This window comes from Ammodytes marinus, assembly GCF_949987685.1.
Source record: "Ammodytes marinus genome assembly, chromosome: 5".
NCBI lineage: Eukaryota > Metazoa > Chordata > Actinopteri > Uranoscopiformes > Ammodytidae > Ammodytes > Ammodytes marinus.
Window position 1 is genome coordinate 17,502,934 of NC_137234.1, and position 26,524 is coordinate 17,529,457.

Sequence of the window (26,524 nt, forward strand, 5' to 3'; positions counted from 1 at the left end):
TATCCTCAGGCTATGGTTAAATCCAAATCCCGCTCCCTATCTCCCTCCTAGGCAGCGAGAACTCTGTGGTGATTAGGCTACACAGCGGCGGTCCCTTCCAGCAGTTCCAGCAGTTCGGCTCAGACATGGGAGAGATCACCCTGCCACGACGCATGTTCCTCTGGTCCATGGCGGCCATATACCTGGCCGCTTTTGTTTCCCTCTACCTGCAGATACCAGGTGAGAGTCACATCTGTGTTGCCCGTGGGGAAGCTAGTTCATAACTTAGTACTGGCTTGTGTGTTAGCTTGTTAGCTGGGGGCTTGGCGCTCTGTCTTCCTGCTCTTTCTACGCTGTCAAAAATGGGGCGAAGGAAGAAACGCCTGGAAGTTTCTGCGGGCTGCAGGCGAAAAGTTTCCCTACTCCTGGTGAAATGCATAGTGAAATGTAGGAGCAAGTTGTCGCTGAGAACGAGCCTAGCTGTAGTAAAAACGTACGCATGATAACAATATAAAGTACTACAGTACCCACAAACCCTCTGTTTGTTTCGGTGAAGGACTCTTAATATTTAGTTGCCAAGCAGAAGGCTAGGAGACGTCGCACACGCCCAAATGTGTGGAAAAAAATTTTTTGGTCACAGTAACATCATTTTCCACACTGCATTCCAGAAAAAGTTTAGAAGAATATATGTTTTAAACTTGGAATTATTTTGAATGCATTCTATATAAAACTAATACAAAACACTACATCACTTTAGCCTATGCATAGTTTAGTCTCGTCTGTTTGAAATACTTTTGAAACATTTCAGTCTGGTATTTTTCATTATCAAACTGTGGTGTGCTTCTGACCCATATTTATAATCTTACATTTTCCAACAATGAGATTCCTAACATTTGGAAATCTGCCCATGTCCTGCATTTGTTGAGAGAAGGAGGTGATCCCACTGTGTTAAATAACTAAAGTCCAATCTCTAAACTGTGTTTTAGTTAATCGTGTCCACCATATTTCCCTGTATGCCACTGCAAAATGTCCACTGGTTGTTTTTTCTGTGTAGACATGTGCACAAATAGAAGTCATTACGTTTTGCACTCTCAGGATCTTTTACAGATATACTGTGGCTTGCAAAAGTATTCATACCCCTTGAAATGTTCCACATTTTGTCACGTTACAACCACATACGTACATTTATTTTATTGGGATTTTATGTGATACACCAACACAAAGTGGCACAACATTGTGAAGTGGAATGAAAATGAAATGTTGTTTTAATTTTTTTCATAAATAAAAAACTGAAAAGTGTGGCGTGCAAAAGTATTCAGCCCCCTGAGTCAATGCTTTGTACAACCACCTATCGCTGCCATTACAGCTGCAAATCTATTTGAGTATTTCTCTACCAGCTTTGCACATCTACAGAAGGTGAACCTCTGCCGCAGACTCTAACATGTTTTCTGCCCTGTATTTGGCTCCATCTATCTTCCTATCAACTCTGACCAGCTTCCCTGTACCTGCTGAAGAAAAGCATCCCCATAGCATGATGCTGCCACCACCATGTTTCACTGTGGTGATGGTGTGTATAGGGTGGTTTGTAGTGTTAGTTTCCGCCACACATTGCATTTTGCATTCAGGCCAAAAACTTCACATTTGGTCTCATCTGACTATGCATGGCTTTTGGCAAGGGTTGGAGGAAGGTGCTCTGTTCAGATGAGATCAGAATTGAAGTTTTTGACCTGAATGCAAAATGCAATGTGTGGTGGAAAACTAACACTGCACATCACCCTATACACACACCATCCCCACCGTGAAACATGGTGGTGGCAGCATCATGCTGCGGGGATGCTTTTCTTCAGCAGGTACAGGGAAGCTGGTTAGAGTTGATGGGAATATGGATGGGGCCAAATACAGGGCAGAAAACATGTTAGTCTGCAAAAGACTTGAGACTGGGTGTAGGTTCACCTTCCAGAAGGACAACTACCCTAAACATACAGCCATATTTACAATGGAATGGTTTAAATCAAAGCATAGGCATGTGTTTAGAATGGCCCAGTCAAAGTCCAGACCTAAAAACAATTGAGAATATTGAGAAAGACTTGAAAATTGCTGTTGACAGACGCTCTCCATCCAATCTGATGCTGAATCTGAACCTTGAGCTATTTTGCAAAGAAGAATGGGCAATAAATATCAGTCTGTAGACGTGCAAAGCTGGTAGAGAAATACTCCAATAGATTTGCAGCTGTAATGGCAGTGATAGGTGGTTCTACAAAGCATTGACTCAGGGGGCTGAATACTTTTGCGCGCCACACTTTTCAGTTTTTTATTTATAACATTTTTTTAAAACCATATTTCATTTTCATTCCACTTCACAATGATGCGCCACTTTGTGTTGGTGTATCACATAAAATCACAATAAAATAAATGTACGTATGTGGTAACGTGACAAAATGTGAAACATTTCGAGGGGTATGAATACTTTTGCAAGCCACTGTACGTGCCCAGGGCTAGAACTGAAGAAAAGCCTTTAAATACGCTGCCCCTTCTGCCTGGAACGATGCTAGAAAGCACCTGAATACCCTGGGGGAACACAAAGGAATGTTGACGGACAGAAAATATCGTTCTAAAGGTCAATGCAATTGTTTGAAGTTAGATTTTTTGAAAATGTCCAGGTTTTCTCATTTGATCTGTCCCGGTGTATTTATTTATTTTTAACTGTACTCATTTAACTTTCATATTCTTGTCCCTAAATATTGTATTCATTGGATGCTGATTGGGACTGTGTTGATCGTGATTATATATCATAGTGCTGCTTTCTTGGCCTGGTCATTCTTGAAAAAGAGATTTTAATCTCAATACATTTTAAAGGTATGTTTTTGGCATTTTTATGCTTTTATTGATAGTGTAGAGACAGAGTTGAAATGGGGCAGAGAGGGGAGTGACATGCAGAGAACGACCGCGGGCTGGAATCGAACCCTGGTCCGCTGCTGGCCGAGGCCCATGGGGGGGACGCCCTACCAACTGAGCTAAGGGTGCCCCCAATCTCAATACATTTTACCTGGTTAAATAAAGCCGTATTCATTTTGCTTGCATCGATTCTCGATAATCCTGTCTATTATACTGATAGATCCAACAATGAAAGAAAAAACGGAATAATTTATTTGAGACTGACAGGCAATGCGCTTCTATAACGTGCACAATTAATTACTAATGGTTTGACGAGTGTAAAATATGAGGTGAATCACGTGGCCCTCACAGTTGAACACCTTTGACAGATTTTGAATGTGACGCTCCCACCACTAACGCATCAGAACACCAGATGAGGCATGAGGGAATATGTTTCTCAATCCAGTACAGAGTTCCAGTGACTTGAGCATTAAAGCCACCAACTTGTTGATTCACGTTCTCTTAGGGTGTATTCACACATGGAAAGTCCGTTAGTTCACTTGCTTTGGTCCAGACCAAATAGAATTTGAATTTTTTTGTTTGGTGTGGTCCACTTTCATATTGCCCCTTTTGCAAGTGAACCAGCATTACGAAGCAAAACCACACGTGATCTAAGGTCATTCATTCATTGGACAGACATTCTGGGGTGGAGAGAAGCAGGAAGAACGAAGTAAAAACTGCGAATTTATCATTGATATAATATGGAGTTAAAAATAATAAAAATGCCTACATCTAGCCTATAAATAAAGAAGAAAAAAATCTAATTATTGTTGTTTCATATGTTTATAATATGTAGCCCTATGACAATGCCACGTTATGTGGCTTCTAGCCTACGATGTGAAACATCATTTTTACTGTATTTTTGCTGCTGGACGCGCGACTCGCGTGAAGAATAGGCTCAAACTGAAACACAGCTGATTAAGCTGTGTATCAGCTGGGTGTCAGTTCGGCGCAGTTCAGCACCAAACTGACACGGGGACAGTATTGACGGTCCCGTTGGGAAGAACAATAAAAACACACACTTCATGCAAAGCGCAGCGTGAACCTGTTGGCACTGTAGGCTACGGGAGACGCTCCTCTCCATCTGATCGCTGATCCGCACGCATCATTATCAAATGTAATATTTTCGCTCGGGGCTCCCGGTCAAACCACAACTAATCTTCCTAACAATGGCGACAACAACACTTTCCCATAATGTGAAGCTGATGGCGATTTATTAAAAAAGAAAAGAAAGAAAAGGCGCAGTGCTTCCTGCAATTGGGTCGGATCGAGTCCGGCCAAATTCACACCACAAACGAACTGCAGCAGAGTGCGTTTTGAAGCGCATCGAGACTACCTCTTCAGCTGGGTCTCGGAGCGTTTGTTTGGTCCGCCCCCGAGTGCGATTGCTGTATTCACACCTGTCTGAAAGATGCGCACCGAAGGTGGAAGTGCACCTGAGTTCGTTTCAACCGAACTAAACACAGCATGTGTGAATACACCCTTAATCTCTATCTTTCCAGGGCTCTACGGTAACGATGGGCTGTTGCCTGCTCGTCGGCAGCTGCGGTACAGCGGTAAGCCACTAGGGGAGCAGCTGCTGTCCTCTCCCACTCTGCTGTGGCTGGGACCGTGGCTTGGCGTGGACACACACACCGCCATGGAGCTACTGTGTGTTGTAGGGGCCGCGCTGAGCCTGGCCGCCCTGCTGTTGGAGGCTCTACGTGACAGCGTGGTCTTCTTCTGCCTCTGGGCCTTGTACCTGTCCATGTACCAGGTCAGTGTCCACTAGTGGGACTGCTTTTCTTACACATTGTGGCTGTACTGTCGTGGTCTCTCATTGGTTGTTTTCTGTTTCTACTTTCAGGTGGGGCAAGTCTTTCTCTACTTCCAGTGGTGAGTGATGATTTGTAGTTTTTTGTCTGTAATTAACACAATGCTGCTATAGATAGCAGCTTATTAAAGAATCCAGAAAGGGTTTTGCCAGGTTAGCTATCAGGCCTATGTCATCTTTCTCGGCCCACTGTTTGTAACATCGTAGTAATGTTTATCTTTGCTGCTGTGCAACAACACTATGGATTGATAGATGTCGATAGGTTACCTTTTTAATCCCCAGAGGGAAATTAAAATGTCATAGCAGCAGCCAGTTACATTCAATAAAATACGAAGACAAAGTACACGGGAAATACAACATTTGATTTTTTTTTATATATATAAAAAATATAATCGAAATTTTAATAGACATGCCACTTTTTCCACCCACTTCATTGTGTCCTGTTCTCCCTACTTATCACCATCCAGGGACAACTTGCTCCTGGAGACAGGGTTCCTCTGCATCCTTGTTGCTCCACTGACTGTGCTCAGAGGGACACGGCGGGCCAGAGAGCATGATTCCGTCACCTTCTGGCTGCTCCGCTGGCTGCTCTTCAGGCTCATGTTTGCCTCCGGAGTGGTGAAACTCACGTCGCGATGTCCAACGTGGTGGGGCCTTACAGGTATGTGTACATATACCATGAAGAAAGGAAGTCACCGCACATTGTAAACTGCAATATTTGACTCTTCTTGTGATATCTCAGCCACATCAGCGAATTAAAAGTGTGTAAAGGGAATTGGCATTTTTCAGGACAGAGACTTGGTAGAAATGGAATATAATATTCATAAGTATGTTTTAATTAGTGTATAGTTGCTTGAAAATAAAAGTTTTTTTTTTTATTACCTTTTTTATTAAATAGTTTTCTTTCTGCATAAGACGGGGCGTGCAGCAATGTTGCACAGCCATGTTTCTACAACGGACAAACACGTTTTTATAGATAGTCGTTATCTGCTGGAAATGCACCTGAAAGATGAATAAAAGCACTATAAATTTAATAAATAAATACATCTTGACCTCTTTTTTTGATATTGTGGAAAGACTTGAGGTAGTGGTGGATGATGAAATCTTTAGTTACTAGCTTCTTGTCCTTGAAGGCCGCCGTAGCTTCTGAAAGGGACAGGTAAAAACCATAAATGGTATATAAAACCATAGACATAATAAAGGATAGACGCCGCGTTGGCCGCTACTGCCTATTAGCGCTGACGAGCCGTGGGGCCGCCATCTTGAACCGGTCAAACGTTCCACTCTGTGTAGTCTGTTTGGCAGGTGCAATGAATTGTCAGCGCATGTAATTAATCATATCTCATTAAATACCAAACTGATTTTCACGCGGTTTTCTTTGCTGCAAAGATCATACATGTAGCTAAGATACAGGGCACAAGTTTCGACGTGTTTTAATATTCATAGTGGGCTTAACAGTCATAGAAGATTCTGATATGATATAAGTAACCAGACGTCCGAGATCAAAACGAGGAACATCCCCCGAAAAGGGGGAAAACGGAGACATTTCCAGTTTGACTAGCAATCTGATTGAAAAACCTAATGAGGTGTCAACAAAACGGGAAAAAGTAGTTGTTTCTGTTTAGCCAGGGACAGGCAACCAACAATGGGGACGTCTGGTCACCTTTATGATATGTGATGTAGGCTATGATAGGTATTTTGCAAATCACACACTATAGACAAAATATGATAGAGAAGCAGAAACAGATAGGGGCAGTAAAGTCAGCTATTTTAGTAAGTTAACAATATATGATTAGGCTATATATAAATATATTTATTGAATAAATATATTTATATATAGAATACATTTTATTCATTTACAGTGACGAGCATACACAATAAAGACAATCACAGGGATAACATAAACAGAGAACAGAAATAGAATAGGATAAAATATATTAATTTAAATAAAGTAGGCCTATACAAAAAAAGAGCAAAAATAAAAAACTAAATGAACAATGAATTCATCTAAAACAGTTACAGTCAGATGTGTAAAATTCAGAAATCATAGATTCAAATAAACCAAGAGTAGGAAGAGCAGTCATTTTTAAGTTGCTCTGCAGAGCATTCCATGAATTAGGGGCACTACATGTAAAGGCAGTTATTCCTAAACTGGAGTTAGCTCGGGGAAATTTAGGAGGAGTAGTCGAGCATGGTACATATGAAGGGTGGATGTTTCCCATGAAGGCATTAAATATAAATAAAAACCAGTGTATATAATATCTCATTAAAAGAGAAGGACAACATGAGTGTTCATGTAAAAATATGTTTTATTTCTCTAATTTAAAACACAAGCTTGTTAGGCAATTGCCTCTTAAAAGAGGGCAGGATTATTTCCTCCAGAAGACTCTTTACAGTGGTCTTTGCCCTCTTTTCTCTGGCCATGGCATTTTTTTTCTCCCGCTCCAGACTTTCCACTCTTGCCAAGGCATTTTCCAGTCTGGTCTTAAGAGCAGCCGGAGAAGCTGGCAAGGCATAGCCATGATCCTAGTAGAAAGAGGGATGAACATTGTTTGAGTAATGTTTTACATCACAAACATCACTTTGACACCACTAGTTTATGGCCCACATCCTTTCTTAGAGTTATCACCTGTCAAAGCCACTGCCAGCACCGTGTGTGTGTGTGTGTGTGTGTGTGTCTGTGTGTGTGTGTGTGTGTGACGTGTGTGTTATGATATAAATGTTAAAAGTAGAAATACTCACATCAATAGGCTGCACTTGTGGGTGTGAGGTTGCTGTTTCTAGGGAATCCTGAGAGGCAATGGACAGGCTTTCTTCAGCTCTTCTGGAGGTCGACGTAGCCCTGCCCTTTTCCAACTAAAATTAAGAAGCATAATAGATAATAAAAGAAAAAAAATAAGAGACCAGTCTGGATTTTTCTTAAATCTTTATCTCTTCATTGAAAATGCTCTAAACAACACTATTTTATTGTGAATTTGGTAGAAATGTTGTCAGCAGTTTATATTATAAAATCAAAATGTTCATTAAACTCATTATACTCAAACATATGCCTCAAAAGAGTAAAACAAGAGACAATGAGCATTTGGAGTGGTCTCTTAATTTTTTCCGGAGATGTATAGCCTATATAAAGTGATAAGTAGGATATCTCACCCTGCCCTGTGATTGAGAATAGAATATTTACATTTATGAATTATAATATATCCTTATGATGCTACACTTACTCTTTGGAGGTGAACCGGGAAGCTGAAGACGGATGGAATAACCCTATCTCGGAGGCGGACAATCTGACCCGTCCGATCCAAATCGCCCTGTTTTAAAATGCTGCGAGCAAAGCACTGTGGAAAAACTGGCAGTAAATCCGTCTCTCCTCACAGCCACTTCCCACTTCTTCCTCTCATCTTTGTCCTTGGGAAACCTTCAACAAGTGTCAGTTGTAATCTAAGTCAGTGTTATGGGATATGACTTATCAAGTCTCAGTTCATAGCCGGGTGAACACCGGCCGTAGTAAACATAGCCTAGCTAGCTGGACACGATTTCAGTACAGTAATATCAACTCTGGTTATATTCTATTCACAAAATACAATCAATAGTACGGTAATGTTAAATCTTACTTGTGAAAGGTAATCCCCCGAGCCCTGTTGACGATGGTCCGCCGATTCGAGCAGCAAAACGCAGCACAGTGCTCTGGCATCATGTTTACTATCACCGAGTGGGGACATTTGTTTTCATCAGTTTTGACCGGTCCAAGATGGCGCCCGCATTTCTCGCCCAACGCAGCGTCTATCCTTTATTATGTCTATGTCGTTTACTACACACCATATGAATGAATGAATGAATCATTATTTCAAATATGCAACAACAATACAATAATAAAAATGCATCAACAGGAGTCAGCCCTAGTGACTCCTGCACTGATAAGGCTGCCAAGCACTCTATAAAAATGCCACAACATATTTGAAAAGGGGTGGGAAGAAGTACAAACTTGTTCAATCCAACCCCACTTCTTTAAACAATATTAACAGGTCATATATCAAAATCAAAACTCAAAACTACATGTTTCCTTCAGACTAATTTCTCATTTTCATGATATCAATTATATGTATCAACACTTGCATATATGTACACCATACCGATGCACACAAGCGTACAAACAAACACTGGCATATCTGTACTCCATACCATTACACATAGATACACACAAACGTACACTCGAACACTTGCATTACTGTACACCATACCAGTACACATAGATGCACACAAACGTACCAATACATAATCCTACACATACCCATGTTTACTACTCACTGACACACTGAAAATGTCAGCCACTCCGACTGCCAGCACCACAGCAACTGTGGAGTCAGCCATCGCAGAAGGCCAAGCCACCACAGCACGCGACACCCCCCTTAAGACCAATAGCTTACTGCTAATCACACAGTTAACTAGTCATGTTAACAAGTAATGAGACGTCAAAGCCCTCCTTCATTACTGTAACTCAGGAAAACCAACTCTTTGTATCTTCTTTTAAACTGTTTCATGCTTGGACATTGCTTGATCTCCATATTCAAACTGTTCCACAGCTTCACGACACAAATTGAAATGCAAAAGCCTTTCCTGGTTGTTCGAATGCTGAACCTGTCAAAATGTAGTTTCCCCTTCAAATTATAACTAAGCTGTCTTTCATTAAATAATTTTTTAATATTATTTGGGAGTTTGTTGTTTTTTGCTTTGTACATTACCTGAGCAGTTTGAAACTTCACAATGTCAGTGAATTTCATGATTTTTGACTGTAGAAATAATGTATTATCCAAATATCCAACCTTATGAATGACACAAATCGCTTTCTTCTGCAGGATTGTTACTGGTGCTAATGAGGTTTTGTAGTTGTTCCCCCAGACCTCGACACAGTAGATTAGATATGGCAAAACGAGTGCACAGTAAAGAGTGTGGAGTGATTTATGATCCAAAGCCTGCTTTGCTTTGTTTATTACTGCAATGCTCTTTGACAGTTTGGTTTTTACATGTTTTATGTGTGATTTCCAACTGATTACATCATCGATCATAACTCCAAGAAATTTTATTTCATGCACTCTTTCAATTTCCACCCCATCTATTTCAATCTTTACCTGCACATCTCTTTTACCATATCCAAATAGCATCATTTTAGTCTTGGCCAGGTTTAGGGATAATTTGTTGTAATCAAACCAGTTTTTTAGTTTGATAATTTCTTCAGTAAGATCCTTCAGAAGCTCAGCGAGATTGTCTTCTGAGCAGAAGATGTTTGTATCATCCGCAAACAGGACTAATTTCAGTAGCTTGGACACTTTGCATATATCATTAATGTACAGTAAAAACAACTTTGGACCCAGTACTGACCCTTGAGGTACGCCATAAGCATGATGAGCAGTAATCACCCAACTTCACAAACTGTTTTCTCCCGTTAAAATAACTTTTAATCCAATCTAGAACAACTCCTCTTACTCCATACTTTTCCAGTTTGCAAATTAATATGTCATGGTTGATTGTGTCGAATGCTTTTTTTAAATCGATAAAAACTCCAATTGCCTGTTGTTTCTTGTCTATAGCCGTTGTGATTTCCTCTATTGATTAAATTATTGCTGATGATGTTGATCTGTTTGATCTAAATCCATATTGACTGTCAGAAAGTAGTTGATGCTTTTCTAAAAAAGCATCTAACCTGGAGTTGAAGAGTTTTTCTAGAATCTTGGAGAATTGCGGAAGTAAAGAGACAGGTCTGTAATTTGTGAAGTTGTGTTTGCTCCCAGCTTTGTATACTGGTATAACCTTAGCAGTCTTCATTCCACCCGGAAATGTCCCGGTTTGAGAATTAGATCTTTAATTTGTTTGCATTGCCTAATGTTACTGAACTACTGCTAACTATATGTTTTTTTTTTTTTTTTTCATTTAATTGATTTTGTGTGTGTGTGTGTGTGTGTGTGTGTGTGTGTTGAACAGCCCTGACATATCACTATGAGACTCAGTGTATCCCCACCCCGCTGGCCTGGTATGCCCACCAGCTGCCCGTGTGGTGGCAGAAGCTGAGTGTGATGGGGACCATCGTTATAGAGATCGCTGCACCTCTGCTTTTCTTCAGCCCACTGCGCAGGCTCCGGCTTGGGGCGTTTTACTTGCAGGTGGGCAGTAATTCAAGTGCTCCTTTTTGTTTCAAATACAATTTCCGGAATAAGTTTGCTGATTTATGTTTGTTGTTTTAAATTTTTTTTAGCATTTAAGCAATTCTCTGTAGGTTTATTTTCAAGGTTATACTGTCAATATTTATATGTCAAGGCAATAGTTTGCATGATTTTTTAATTTTTTTATTAAATGATTTCACCCTTCTCCAATAGTGCCTGAATTTGTTCAGCATGTTTTAATTCTAAGTTAATTAGTTGTGTGTGTGTGTGTCTGTGTCTACCCAGGTGTTGCTCCAAGTGCTCATCATTTTGACTGGCAACTACAATTTCTTCAACCTGCTGACTTTGGCCCTGTGTCTGTCGCTTCTGGACGACCAGCATGTCAACTTCTGGCTACGCAGGCCCAACAAGAGCAACAACAATGGTATGATGGATATAACTGATGTGTACACATATGCTGGCTACACACAGTTTGAAAGTATAAAGAAAAAAAGGAATATCAATACCTCTATTGTCAGCTCTTAAAGATTTAAATGTTTCCTTAATAATATATTGTGCATGTAATAGTCAAGAGTTACACATTTGGTCATTCATTATGCACAGCCATAAGGTTGTTGCATGTTGTCAGCATATTAAACACCCGCCCTTACAAGATGGATAAAAACACTATGATTGGGGTAAATCTTTTACATTTTTAAACTGAAAAAAAAAAAATCTGAATCGTGTTCACAGTTTACAACAGGTTGAAAGCTTTAATTTGGACCCAAGTTTTTCTAAAGTATCACCCTACTCTCTCTCTCTCTGTATCTGTCCTGCTCAGACTCCAGACTGTCGTTGTGGCTGTGTTACCTGCTGGAGCTGGCAGTCTGGGCTCTTGTGATCTTCGGATCAATTGTCTTCTTTGACCTGAAGCTGGACCCAACCAAGAACGGCATCTCGTCAAGGACAGGTGTGTGTATAAGGGCTGCACAATTAATCATAAAAAAAAATTGTGATCTTGATTTGTATTTCTACGATCTCCTTTCTGAATGATGACGATTCTGTTGATGTTGATCCTGTCGGCTTGTGTTCTTAACCAAAAAGCTTTGAATACAGTGGTTGGTTTGAATTGGAATTGTATGAGAGAATCCTGATATAAATTCTTGATGAGAAAAATCTTGATTCACATTGTAGCAAGAATTGTGCAGCCCTACTGTGTATGAATGAACATGTATGTGAATAAAAACAATTGCATTTTTTTTTTTTTTGTCCTCGCAGCGTTCACATACCACCAGTTTAACCAGTTCCTGAAGACTGTCACCATCCCCTGCATCTGGATCGGTGTGCTCTCACTCACCTGGGAGATGGTCACAGCCATGTTCCGGTAGGACTCTCCATGTGTTTGTGTGCATGTGCTGGATTAGATGGTTTCTTGCCTATTCTGTATTTCATGTTAGTGAGTTACAAAACTAACGTATGTGATGTGTTTTTCCCAGGTGTGCTTGTGTCTCTGGTTTCCTGAAGAGGTTTTTGGGAACTGTCCAGTGGACTGTGTTTGCTTTTGCCACCGCTGCCATGTTCGCTATTAGCGTGGTAAGTGGTGTTTGGAAATACAGTAATGGTTGAACCTCATAGCATAAACTTGTCATGCAGTTAAACCAGTTAAATTGATCCTCAATATCAGTGGCCATATTTTCCTCACATTTGTTGTTGCCACGATTTAATCAAAATGTTTTTCTCTGGCTATGTCCCAGGTGCCCTTCACCTATGTAGAGTATGACTCTAATGCCAGGTTGTGGCCCGCAGTGCGTCAGGCCCATGCGCTGGTGGATCGTTACCAGCTGGTCAACTCCTACGGCCTGTTCAGGAGGATGACCGGGGTCGGCGGGCGGCCAGAGGTTGTCATCGAGGGAAGCAACGATGCAGTCACGTGGACGGTGAGAGGAGAAGGCTTATTATGGTGGACAGTTTAAACGGGATGTAAATATATCAAAAATATATAAAATATAAATATCTCTTTATGACTGTACTTTGCACCATCTGTAACTGTTCATTGATATTATTGAACTATTTGATGATTTACCATTTTGCATACTGCATCACTAAAGTAAGTTATTCATATCTTTTTTTCTTTATTTTTTTTGTTCTTTCAGGAGATTGATTTCATGTATAAGCCAGGCAACCTAAGTGCACCTCTTGCCATGGTGTCTCCTCACCAGCCCAGGTTGGACTGGCAAATGTGGTTCGCCGCACTAGGGGATCAAACACATGCTCCATGGTTCACCAGCCTGATATACAGACTGCTGCAGGGCAAAAGAGATGGTACCCACACTTCTACAGTGTATTTTATTGCTTTTATTCTTTAATTTATCCTAAGGACAATTCAACAAGGAATCAAACCATGCATACAACTACCACTGCATTGCTTTTTTTAAATTACGGTAGTTAAGTCTTTCAAATATAATGCAGTTCTGGCCACAAACAAAACAGTTTTCTTTTTACCATTAGGTTATTGGACATCACTAGTTGGGTTGTGCTAAAAGTGAATTAATGCAACTGTGCTCCTTTTATAGCCTCTCACAACAGATAGAATATATGTTCCCAACAGTTTGTACTAAAAGCCTTTGTGTGTAGAAAACTTGTCTTTAGTGCCCCCCAGTGGTACTATCAAGATAATGTTCCCGTCACCCAACTGCTTAACTTTAAAGCTTACAATATCTGTGTGTCACAAGTTTGTTAAAATCTTGGACCAGGGCTAGAGAAACTTAAAGGATTCAACCCACAGACCACAGTGCAGAAAAATGTTTTCCATCTAAATATTTCAGTTTTAAATTAACATTTTAAAAAGAAGGCAGTGTCCTTGCAAGCAGATCTCTGAAAGCGTTGTTGTGTGTTCTGCAGTGATAGAGTTGATCCAGACCGATGTGTCTCAGTATCCGTTCAACCAGCAGCCTCCTAAGTACCTGCGAGCACACCGCTACAAATACTGGTTTACTGAACCAAAGGCGGACGGGTCAGTGCTTACTATTTCTCCTTCTCCCTCTGTAAACCCCATAAACAGCAACTAACATGATTTATTACCTTTTTAAGGGAATTTATTCCCATTTAATTATTTGTGTGCATGCTGGATTATAGTAGCGCAATCTTCTCTGTGCAAACTTGTGTCCTCAAAACATTATCAGATTTTTTTTTTGTATATTATGTTAACGATAGCCAGTATTTGACTCTACTTTACTTAATTCATAGTTCTACTTTTTCCATCTTGGCCTGTTGAAATAGGAAAAGTTGTATCTCAGTGGCTTCTATAAGTCACCTCCACCCAACAGGATATTTACTTCTGTCTGGTCTTTGTTTGGCAGATCTTTCCCCCAGCATTGGTGGAGGAGGGTCTATGATCAGGAATTCTATCCCACAGTGCACCTGGGCAACAGCTTCCTGGAGGGTATGCTGAAGCAGTATGGGCTCAAGGTACATTTATCATGAAAACATTTCTGTCTTGTCGTAAAAGTTTGTGTGAAGTTTTGCTCAATTAAAGTCCAATATTGATACAAATGCTCTTTTATTTTTCATCCAGGACATTTCACCTCCACGACGTATGTCCAACAGCGCTATTTTCCGGGCGATGAGTTGGGTGCGCTCTCAGGCCAGAGGTGTTCCTGCCCACACAATAATATGGAGCCTCATTGTCTGCAGCGCCACTCTCTGTCTGCTCAGGGGATTGCTTAGCAGCAGCAAACCCACAGAAAGGACCCAACCTCCTCCAGAGGCCGCTGCTGCGACTGAGAGCGAACACACAGAGAATGAACCTGAAGACCACTGTGAGAAGTCAGAGGAAGAGGACGCTGGGGAGGACAGTGTAGAGGAGGAAGAGGAAGAGCAGGGCTCAGGGGAAGACAAAGAGACAGTTAGTGATGGAGAAGAGCAAGACGGGGAAGTAAAAGACATCCGAAAGAGAAAGTTCTGAAAAACACCTGTAGACTCGTCTTAATGAAATATCACCAAAATGACCAAAGAAGTTGGTTCTGTGTATGATTTGTGTCCATCAGCCAATTATGGAAAAATCTGTTTATGTGCCTTCTCCCATCTGCACCTGACTGCAGTACATGGTTCATATAACAGTTGTTGGCGTCAGAAACCTATCACTTTCTACAACCTCCTTGGCTGCTTCTGATTAATCTTGAACATTCAAAAAGGTCAATCTGGTCAGCAGATCAATCCATATCAAAAGTACAAAGATGAAATGTTATTATGAAATGTGAAATATAAGCTTGTGTTTTGCCCATCAAGTCAAATTTGTATAATTCAAATTGTTCTTTGTTTCTTGTTTGTGGTGTGCGTCCTTGCACTTGTTTGAGTTTTTGTGTTTATTTGGCTATTATTTTCTGACACTGTGGTCTCATGCTGTATGAACATAACCTATAATAATTGCACTCCCCTCCTCCCCCCAACCCTCCCACACTATGTGTATTTTGTTTCTGTCAGTATTAGAAAAAGAGACATCACACAAATTGATGCAGCAACTTTTTATAAAGAATTTTATAACATTAAAATACAATAAATAGAAAAATATTTCTCTGGATTCTTTTTAAATTTGAATAAATTGATTGTTGGTCATCCTAAAAATATTTACAGTCAATCAAGTATAAATAAGTAGTTTTAAACTTTATAGAAATAAAGTCACTGATAAGTATTAGAGTGTGTGTGTGTGTGCGTGTGTAACAGTACTATTCCATGTTCTCTTTCACCACTTGAGTATTCCAGGACAGTACTTGTCGATCAGAGACTGGTAGTATGGCTTCAGCTTGTCGACGTCGGGCAGCTCGGTGCTCTTTGTGTACAGGTCAAATTTGCTGTGGAGAGGATGGAAAGATTTGTGCACTTTGGGTTGAGGCAGAGAGTGGAAAATAATTTGCATGTGAGAGAGAGAGGAAGGTACTCACTTGAACTCTTGGACCCAGGACATCATGTACATGTCTTTGTCATTGCTCAGATGCATGTAGTCTCCGCCAGAGTGCCAGGGGTAGAAGGAGTGGAAGCGAATCATGTACAGCCCCTGCAGAGAGAGACACAAAAATTATTGATGCTATTGTTTGTAAGACCAGTCGAGACCTTTTTTTTTTTTTGGAATAATGAATTCCACTAATGTCAACTGTGAAGTGAATCGCCCCAAAACATAAATGATCATTTAAAGTAATAATGAACTCACCTCCTCTGGGATGGAGCAGTTGTTGAACTTCAGAACTCTGTAGAGATACTCTGAAGACAATATTGCAGGAGGTTAGGTACAGTACAGTAGATAAACGGCCACCACTTTAATGATGGCAGTGAAACATTTTCTCATTTTAAATGGTGTGGTAGATGTCTTAAGTTTTGTGTAGCTCAACTTCTCTCACCATCGTGGCCCCAGGACATGTTGATTTTGTCAATTCCACAGTTTGGTTCATAGATCCCGCAATCAGTACTAAAGAGCACAATACATGATTACCTAAACAGTAGTATAGCCTCGTTTGCCTTTGCATACTAATACGAAAAACGTTATTGTTTCTAGCTCAATTCATTTAAACTGACGGGTTATGGAGAGGAACATTTTACGTTTAAAAGTCAAGACAAAAAAATTAAAGTTAGTGAGTTTAGCTAAAGTGATGAAACATTTAAATACATTTCCTGTAAATATTTTAAGCACACCACATTCATAGAATTTTGATAATGTAACATGCAAATACCCACTTGTAACTGGGATTTTTCTCATCTGGGTTGTCCAGGAAGGTGTTGTCTCTGAACACAATGGAGTTTTGAAACTTGCAGCCCACTGGGAAGGTGTCACCCACTACGGCCCACTGCAGAGTGCGCACACAAGACACATTTTAAAAACGAGTATTATTGTGATAATGATAATCAGTAGATAAAAAAACTATTGGAATCCAAAATAAGAAACCCCGTTTTGAGGAACAGCTTATCTGAATCCCTAAAACAGGAAATTCAATTATTTGTATATTTCTCAGCGAGACTGTAATCCCAGCTCCCAGCCTACCTGGGGTTCATCCCAAAGAGCCATGATCTTTCCAATATCATGGATCAGACCCACCAACTGGAACCAGTCTGTGGAGGATGTAACAGTGAGCACAGATATACTGTATATCCCAGATGTATGTAAAATATTGTACTCTGTGTTTGTGTGTGTCTGTTTTGCACTTGTGTTTCTGTGTCCCTGTCGTGGCACCTTTGTCTGGGTGTGCTTGGCGTATTCCCTCAGCGGTCTGGAAGGCATGGAAGGAGTTGGGAAAGTCCACATCGGGATCAGACTCGTCCACCAGCTGGTCCATTGACATGATGGCCTCCATCACCCCCATCTGAGTGTGCGTGCAGCCGTTCCATTCTAAGTGCTGCAGGAAGGGTGAGAGTCTCAGCATTTTTCAAAACTGCTAATAAGAACACTGGGAAACAAAAAGCTTTCTGTTGACTTACCAATGGATAAAGGGATCAGGTGTGTGTGCAATTAATCTAAAAAGATCAGGGACTATGTTACGGAAAACGTTTGCTTTTATTCAACGAAAGGCCCACCTGCTGTATTTCTGACTACAGTAAGTAGAAATAGCAGTAGCCCTATTAACCATCTGCCTCTCATATTCCCCATGTAACATTGGAGTAAAAGCACTAGCCCCTCTGTTAATATTTACACGTCTCAAACATCCTACAAAGGTCTGATAACAGCCGCAGATTACAGTGACAACCATGGCTGGGTCTCAAGTTTCCCTGATGTGACCTTTCGGAGAAAATTAAAATGTTGACAAATAAACACCATTAAGTTCACATGGGCACATCGATTCACTCGATTTAATTTCAATTGAAACAACTAGTCTTTTTTTTTTAGTTCTAATTGAATTTAATGATTTTGTCTAAGTAGAGAGGCCTTTGGAGACACTACTGTGCAAGACTTTTTTTCTCTTGACTTACTATACTCACCTTTTGTTTCACAAAGTCCACCGTCTGGCTGGTGTGCATCAGCTTGTATGTGTTGAACACCCGGTCAATCAGACTTCCACTCTGAAACAAAGCAATGGATGCACAGAACCTCAAGTATATCAAATGGCAACAATGAAAAAATAATTAAAAAATTATCTGTGCCACCCCAATGTACTAACGTTTAGCAAATGTTCTGCATTATTTTTTAAACGTATTGAGACCCAGTAATATTTATAGTCAAAGATGATCAATCAGGTCATCTCAGATTGTGATGTGCTGTTTTATTATAATGAGTGTGACTTCATTGCAGTGTTAACACTACAGAGTATTCTATACAGCAGTTAAGTAGACACATATTGGTAAATCACTAGTCCAAAAGGTTCAAATATGGAACAATGTTCAGCTTGTTGAAACACATTCACAAGCTCTAGCCTTAACCATCATCAGCAGTAGAGTTTTAAATGCTTACCTCAAAGTTTCTGTAGTCTTCCTTCTCTTTGGTTCCATTTTTCTCCAAATTTGGCCGATACTCCAGAGATGGGTCCGGACCCTGCATTTGAAATAGCAGAAGGAGTGGAAAACATTTATATAGAACATTATATGCGGTCAAATAAATAAATAAAATTAGAAGACGTTAATATAGACTAATTGAGGTAAAAAAGTTAAATAAATGATAGCACATACAAAGCTGACGACTCTCATGTTTGACAGATGAGGCCTGTGTTATGTTGTGGTGGTCCTCTGGAGCTGACAGCACTTTTATAAAGTGTATACCGGCATTCTGTCATACTTTAACCAAACCTCCACTGATGGGGTATCCTGAGTTGAACCTTGGCCTTGTGTACGTCTGTGTTTTTCATCCCAGGTGCAGTTTTCCAATAATCAGCATGTTCCTTGTCAATTTGACTGACGTAGAATGACTCAGTAGTTCATTGTTCCACAGTACATCAGTTTAGCTTTAACCGTGTATAATGTGTAATAGTTATTATTATGAAAATCAAATTAACATAGATTTACAGGACAAGCTGCATACCGGTCTAATGCATTTTATACAGTACCAGTGATCCTTACCAGTTTTCACAGGATTTTTATTTCATGTTCTTGACCCCATTACATAACAGGGTCTGACTTCTCAGAATCAAATGTCCTGGATTACTGTGACAACAGCAAACACAACATGCACGTACACTGATAGCTATCTTGTGAATGGTGAGGAGGAAATCCATTCTGTTTGTTGGACTGCAGGTAAACACAGGACCAAAGTGTTCAAACAAGCCACAGTCGATGACCCAGTACTCATACGCACAGTTTGGTTGGTCACAGCAGCAGGGTGTTCCTCTCACACACACTGGGCAGAATGTGTGAACTAGGGAAAATGTTCAAGAAATCTGCATTAATGCAGAGTAAAAGATGCACACTAGCTTTTCTAATTCCATGTGATATTTTGTTGATTGGTGGATTTCAGTGAGTTCACCTCTCTCTTCTTTTTTTTTTTTAAAAGATATTTTTTGTGCTTTTTGACAGAGGTGAAATGGGGCAGAGAGGGGAGTGACATGCAGAGAACGACCGCGGGCGGGAATCGAACCCGGGTCCGCTGCTGGGCCCGGCCCGGGAGGGGGACGCCTTAACGACTGAGCTAAAGGCGCCCAGTGCCCAGATACACACACGTACACTACACACAGACTGACAAACTTCCCTATGGATCGTGGTTTTATCTGTCATTTTGTGTGTCTGGGTGTGGTGAGGCTTGTCCCAACTCTGAAATCTGAGTGGCCAACTAAGAAGCTGCCCCCTTGTGCTAATTTATTGGTCGATAGTTTTGTTTGTGATGCAAGAACAACTCAGTGAATGCCACACATTTTCTTAGATCGCCTCAGTTCCACTTAACAAGAAATCTGCATGTTACAGATTTTTTTAAATAAATTATTCAACTATTATTTTTATGTTGAAATGTTTCTCAATAACTTGTTCCCCATTGGTTGATGTGGGAAAAGGAAAGATGCTGTAAGAGTGGATCACTTTTAAGGCGTGGATGCTATGTTAAGGCTGAAGAAAAAAGGTATCTTATACTTTTGAACAAGAGGCATTGTCATTAAAAGTGAAAAATTCATATTTGGTTTTGGGCTGTTCGCACACACACACACACACACACACACACACACACACACACACACACACACACACACACACACAGCCTATACACACACACGAAGACACACAATCACAAAGGAAAACACAGATGTTATGTCATGATGAACGTGACAAATTCAGCAGCTTGGGTTTAGACTTTTGACTTCTCGTAACCGTAACTCTTGGGCCTTCTAGTGTGTGTGTGTGTGTGTGTGTGTGTGTGTGTGTGTACACATCTGGGCTAGTACACACTGTGTACTAGCCCAGATGAATAATTATTAACAGAGGTGAGGGACACATTTTCTAAATCATAAAGTTATGTCAACATTAATATTTAAAAGGCCACACTCACATCTCAGGCTGTTGTTGGACAGAAAACCACACGTGGAAGTTTGACTGGAGTTTAATTACACAACTCTGCTATTGTAAAAACAAAGCATTAGATGAAAGCAACACATTTATCAAAGGACACTTGTAGGTGCTCACATGAACATGAAGACTTGGTAAAGGGAGATACTTAAAGCAAAACATTCTCATACATGTCTAGGTAAATAACACATTTTTAAAATTCAAGTCATACTGTATGTAAAGAATAATAAAGTGCTTTCATGCATTAACTGACACATAGAAAAAGAAGAATACTATAAAGCTTAATGTAGCACTTTAATAGTCAACATTTATTCTGATGATTGACTTCATTTGGATAAGTGAAAGGCAAAACATTATAAGGCCGTACAATATGATTAAACAAATTAAGGCTCAAAACACACACTATTGTGACAAAACATTGTAGATTTTTCAGTTTGAAGGTAAAACATAACTCCACAGTGTAATTGTCCTCTCTCTCTCTACTCGCTAAGAGACAACTGTTCTGTTAAAGGAGTGTGTTGACAGTTCATGGATTAGGGTTAGTAGTTATTTTGGCTAATTATGTGCACTGTGGGGTTTTGGGTGAAGGGTTAACTGTGTTTGATTTGAGGGCGGCTAATCTTGGGTTCTGTCTGCACTGATGTAAAGCTACTTGTTTGCAGAGGAGGATGAAGGTTGTTCTGAGTGAGCGGCTGGATTAGCTCTCAGCTCAGGTTAGTTCAGATCAGCAGGATCACCAATGATGACGATGGTAGACATTAGTCAGGGACACCTCTCTCATTCACAGCTTTACACAGTCTCTACTACACACTTGTTATTGTATGAATGCCAGAACCCCTAGTACTCTAGCTTCACAGCAGTAAACTGGCTACTTATAACTGATAATGTGGTTGTCAAAGAGGAATCTCCTATAGCCCTGGCCCACATCCCAAGATGCCAAGACATTCTGGTTTACTAAAACTTATTTTTGTAGCGTTGACCGTCCCATCCTCAGGTGTTTATAACATTGTCCTCACCAGACTAGTTGCTTACATATGGGAACATGGTAACATCAGTGCATCCTTCTCATCAGTCAGAAAACAACAGGCCAAAGGTTTAGCAAGGCTACCAAAATACAATGAATCGGACTGCTTTTTGCAATGTCATCACGTTCCCAGAACTCAGCAATGTATTTGATCAGTAAAATTTTATTATTTCCGATGAGAATGGCAGTCGAAACTACCAATGTAACCCCCCAAGTGGTGAACAACACAAGTGGGAAAATATTTAATATTCAAATCTATATAAAAGTAATTTCTAAGAGCTGTGGTTTGTTTGATTGACATTAGAGGCTTATTTTTGTGTCACTGAAGCTACAAAAAACACCTTGGTAACTTTGGCCCAACGTTCGTCTCTAGCCTAGACTCAGACTGGACGTGTTGTGTGCTAGCCGTAGCTGTGAGGACTGCGAGGGTTGATAGGGGAGGAGTCTTCCCTCCCGCTTTGTCCAATCAGCTGGTAGAGACGGTGGCTGAGGTTCTGAACCTGACAGGTGCCCAGGACACAGCCCACCCTCATCAAATGGCCGTGGTGGTGGCCCCTCATGCCGCCACTGTTGGCATGACGACGGCCCCTTGACCCACGTTGCCACATCTGCGCCTCCTGTAAAACTCTACTGTCGTTGCTTTGGTCGAGCAACAACATGTCAGGCAACCTGGGCGGAGGAGGCTCTATGTGAAGCAGGGACCTCCAGATGATCTGTCTTTCTCCATGGGTGGTGATGTGGTTGTTGTCAGTGGCAACAGAGAGATCAGACGCAGTAGGCAGTATGGTGGCGGTGGAAGAAGACTTTGGGAATTTAGAAGTTCTGGGCAGAAGAGGGACAGACAAGGAGAGAGAAAAATGTTTAGATATAAATGCAAAAGAATCACACACACACACACACACACACAGTCTGCTGGGCAGCCATGCGCATGTCGCCTCCTTCGGTTTCTCTATGAAACTGAATCGCTGCGACCAGATGGAAATGCCTCACAGGCCTGTACTGCAAGAATGTTGACTACACTAACCTTTGATCTCTTCTCTTTTTTTTTCAAGGAACGAAACAAAGAAAGAGTGGATTGAAAGAGTAGGTGAGAAGTGAAGAAGTGAGAAGAGTCTTGAGTGTGGGGTAAGTGCTTTTTCGTTCTCATCTCCCTGCTGCCCAGCCGTACTTTTTTCTCACAATGTCACAATAACTTAAGCTTTTTCATTCATCCCCACTCTTTCTCAGACGTTCAAGAGTTCAGCCGCTCGAGAGGGAGCCAGTCTGTTTGGACATGTGACCAGTCAGAAATTATGCAATGGATAGGCCTTTACTGTTGATCATGTGAAGGAACAGGGAACAAAGATCACTTGGTATTCTACTGCATCACCAGTGTACATTGTCAAACAATATCAAAAATATTTGAGCAAACATTTGCATAAATGGATTTTTTTCATCTATCTATCTATCTATCTATCTATCTATCTATCTATCTATCTATCTATCTATCTATCTATCTATCTATCTATCTATCTATCTATCTATCTATCTATCTATCTATCTATCTATCTATCTATCTATCTATCTATCTATCTATCTATCTATCTATCTATCTATCTATCTATCTATCTATCTATCTATCTATCTATTTATGATGAGAAACAAAGAATAATGGGAGAGGGAGAGGAGCGAATTCATCTTTGTTTGTTTGGTGTGGAAAGTAGGCCAGAAGAACATATTGTCTTTATCCTGTAGCTAATTCTGACTGGTATTCTGATCACTCTTCTTGCCAGACACCTTTGGCTCTCAGTGCCCACACAAACACACACACACACACGCACGCACGCACGCATGCACGCACGCACGCACGCACACACACACACTCCCTGAATAACTCATTATGGTTGGTTATACAAGTCACACAGGCATAATGTCGCTTGGTTAAGCGGGCACACACGTGCAGTTCACACGTGACTGCCATCCAACAAACAAGCAAAAAAAATGCTCACATGAAAACACTTACGGTACTAACATTGTCTGCCCTACATGTGCATGCTCAGGTGCACATAAAAACACACTCGCACACAGTCACACAAACAAACATATATGGTTAAAAGACCACCTGTGGTGATGTTTTAAACACAGTTGTCTACGGAGGAAAAGGCACTTGGCGCCAAGGGGCCTCCCTGTACAAGGAAATGTAGGCCACTAAACTGGTTGCCAGTATAACACAACCAATACAACCAATGTACAGTAATGAACTAATTAAAGTGTTAGTCCATGGGTATGGGACTTAAGTAACACATACAGGTGTCTATTCAAGGCTGTAATTAGGCACAGTCGTGCTTGGCCAATATGCTGATATCAGCATGCAAACATGCTTACAAAGAAAATGCCAAAATGTTGATGTTAAGCAGGTGTCATATTTACCATATTAGATAGGAGTGTAAGCATATTCATTTTAGCTAATAAGCAATTAGCTCATCAGCAAAATAAGCTTATTTTACACAATCAATAGTCAGGAATATTTTTTCATTTTCATTTAACTTTTTAACTAATAAATACTCAAGAGATCAATGGTGGCACTAGAGGAAAAGTCAAGGGATCACCAAATTTGCCAAAGGTAATACTTCTTCACGGGACAATGAATGTCTGTGAAATACAGTACATACAGTATACATATAGTTCATGACAAGATATTTCCTTGTAAAAGGGTCAAAACAAACACTGACCTGGCGGAGCTAGAGAAACACCAAAGTTATTAGGTTTCATCCTCTGTGAACCACGAATATTTCTACAAGATTTTATGCAAATCCATTCAATAGCTGAACTATTGGTGGACTGACCGGCTGGGCAACAGGCTAGCGTTAACATCAATACAGAGCCATGCTGGTAGTGGTGTCAAAGGTTGGACATTTGTCATAACACAGAGGTCAACCCTCACACATTTGTTGCTGTACTTTCTATTGGTACCCCCCCCCTCTCTCTCTCTCTCTCTCTCTCTCCCTCTCTCTCTCTCTCTCTCTCTCTCTCTCTCTCTCTCTCTCTCTCTCTCTCTCTCTCTCTCTCTCTCTCTCTCTCTCTCTCTCTCTCTCTCTCTCTCTCTCTCTCTGAGTTGTATGTTAGTCCAGGCTGTGAACCTCTTTGAGCAAAAGTAGCTTCTCCAACATTCCTCCCAAGTTAGAGCACAGCATGGGGCTATTCCTTTACAGAGGAACTACACACACACACACACACACACACACACACACACACACACACACACACACACACACACACACACACACACACACACACACAAACACTTTCCTGGAATAACTCCTCAAAACTACTTTGCGCAAGGAAAACTTTCTGTCCCCATCAGATCCCCACTGTTTCAGTCACACTCATTGTTGCTTGGGCTATTCATTATTTTCTCTTCATCTTTCTCCCTGTCTTTTCTAAATTACAACAGGATCCTTTAATTTGTCTTCCTCTCTTCTTTTATTTCTTCCGAGACATTTTGTCTAGTGCCAGTGGCAGTATTATGTTACATCCATCAGTGTCTAATCACACTGAGAATCTCTCTCCTTTTTCGCTCTTGTTGACGCCTATACTGCGCCCCAACCTACTATGGTGAAAATACCAAATAACATTTGTGCAGAGACAAATGCGTAGTGCGATATGATATCGTCATTGTTCCAAATTGTATCATTACATTGAAGAATCTATTGATGCTTTTTACCTTCCACTATGCAAATGTCAGACTTAAGATCCTGATATTTGGCTACCTGTAGCACTTGAACTATGGGCAACTTTATCCACAGTAATAGGATAATTTTTTTAAACAATTAATTATAGAGAACTATCTGTAATATAACATCCCCCCCCCTCTCTCTCTCACACAGGCACAAATAAAACAAATACAGTTCTTGTTGGACCACAGAGGCTACTCCATGGGAAAATTACAGAAATTGCATAAGTCTGAGGAGTGTGTTGTTGTGATCTACTCTACCCAGAATGTGGCCCCTCTATATGTTCATGTATCCCTGTCCCAATTCCCACTAAATCACCCTCACCTCTGTCTCTGCTGAGAGGAATTACCTCATTCTGTCTTTGGACCTTTTTCAACGACTGCCAGAAGGCAAGACACAGACAATTAACGTTCTCCAATTGCTGCCTTTCACCACAGTTAGGGCTGCAGTTGAACATTAACCCTGCTTATAATTTGATTGATTAAGCAGATGATTTAGACTAAATCAGGTGACAAAAGCTGATCACAAGTTTCAATAGCCCAAGTTGGCATCATAAAGCATCTTGTGTTGTCGTCCAAAAGCCCCAAACTCAAAATTTACAATAACATAAAATAATTCAAATGTTTGCTCTATTATGCAAAGTAGTTTGGAATTGAATTGGTCTTGATCAATTAATCGACAAATTACTTTTTTTTACTTTACAGACATATAAACCTTGATGTGTGGCTAATGAAAATAACGTTAATAATTAAAAGGTTAACAATGTCTCAGTGTTTATTTAAAAAAGTACAATAGTCCCTGATGGGTTAACATATAGGCTTAGCCTATAATTTAATGAACCGTTCATTAAATTGAAACATAAGGCTACTGACTGACTTTAGTTAAAATAATTTGAGTTTATATTCCGTTCAAATTCAATGTAATGTAGAAATTACTTCCGGAATCGCACTTTTCCAAAACGACCAACTTAAAAACTTTGTTGCAGAAGTCAGTCAGTAGCCTATATGCCCAAGTCATGTCCCACCTTCAACTACTAAACTACTAAAGCAGCATTCTCTCTTGGGTGTGCAAATGTGTTCAGCGAAGCAGCGGTAAACTAGCCTACCTGTGTCTGTCTGAGATGCTCTGCAGAGTCAAAGCCCTGGACTGGATCTCCAGAGGCAGGAGGCCGAGCAGCAGGTACAGCCAGGCCGAGAGCAGCGCACACATGGCGGCGCGGTGGAGACGCACTGCCCGGGGCGGGGAGGTGGAAGTGACTCAGAAGACCAAAATATTTGTAATTAATATTTTTTGATGCGAAGGATCCAGTGGACACTCTCTCGAAGAAGACGAATTCTAAGTTAGTTTCTAAGACCTCAATTGTCCCGCAAAGATGAGTGGCCTTGACAGCATCATCAGTCGTGTCTGCTGCATCCTCTTTGCACAAAGGCCTTCTCGCTTTTAGTAAGAAAAATCCGCGGGGAAC

The 26,524-nt window shown here is 40.6% G+C and overlaps 3 protein-coding genes across 3 annotated transcripts; 1 reads left to right on the forward strand and 2 right to left on the reverse strand.

The window, feature by feature from the left end:
- On the forward strand, positions 1–15,410 carry lmf2a (lipase maturation factor 2a). Its single transcript, XM_080027528.1, has 14 exons — positions 1–219; positions 4,416–4,669; positions 4,760–4,788; positions 5,194–5,387; positions 10,703–10,881; positions 11,167–11,305; positions 11,702–11,830; positions 12,139–12,244; positions 12,357–12,453; positions 12,615–12,797; positions 13,014–13,182; positions 13,762–13,873; positions 14,220–14,328; positions 14,435–15,410. The coding sequence occupies exons 1-14, from the start codon at positions 126–128 to the stop codon at positions 14,822–14,824; spliced, it is 2,184 nt and encodes a 727-aa protein (XP_079883654.1). The 5' UTR covers positions 1–125; the 3' UTR covers positions 14,825–15,410.
- On the reverse strand, positions 7,049–8,417 carry LOC307251106 (THAP domain-containing protein 6-like; the record flags this gene model as incomplete). Its single annotated transcript, XM_080028427.1, is given in 5 exon segments — positions 7,049–7,252; positions 7,469–7,582; positions 7,948–8,040; positions 8,042–8,141; positions 8,338–8,417. Coding segments are annotated over 5 exon segments (591 nt in total).
- Positions 15,411–15,601: 191 nt separating the features above from the next.
- Positions 15,602–18,525, reverse strand: miox (myo-inositol oxygenase; the record flags this gene model as incomplete). The annotated part of the gene is made up of 10 exons (XM_080027620.1): positions 15,602–15,710; positions 15,801–15,913; positions 16,067–16,116; positions 16,254–16,321; positions 16,588–16,697; positions 16,892–16,959; positions 17,081–17,243; positions 17,824–17,904; positions 18,293–18,373; positions 18,508–18,525. 10 exons carry the CDS (start codon positions 18,523–18,525, stop codon positions 15,602–15,604), a joined length of 861 nt encoding a protein of 286 aa, XP_079883746.1.
- Positions 18,526–26,524: the final 7,999 nt, after the last annotated feature.

Bases quoted from the DNA above. Each gene is read 5' to 3' on its own strand.
- lmf2a (XM_080027528.1), top strand. From the start codon at position 126: ATGGGAGAGATCACCCTGCCACGACGCATGTTCCTCTGGTCCATGGCG. The intron at 4,789-5,193 runs GTGAGTGATGAT...ATCACCATCCAG, and splicing joins GTCTTTCTCTACTTCCAGTG to GGACAACTTGCTCCTGGAGA. The intron at 13,183-13,761 runs GTACCCACACTT...TGTGTTCTGCAG, and splicing joins GCTGCAGGGCAAAAGAGATG to TGATAGAGTTGATCCAGACC.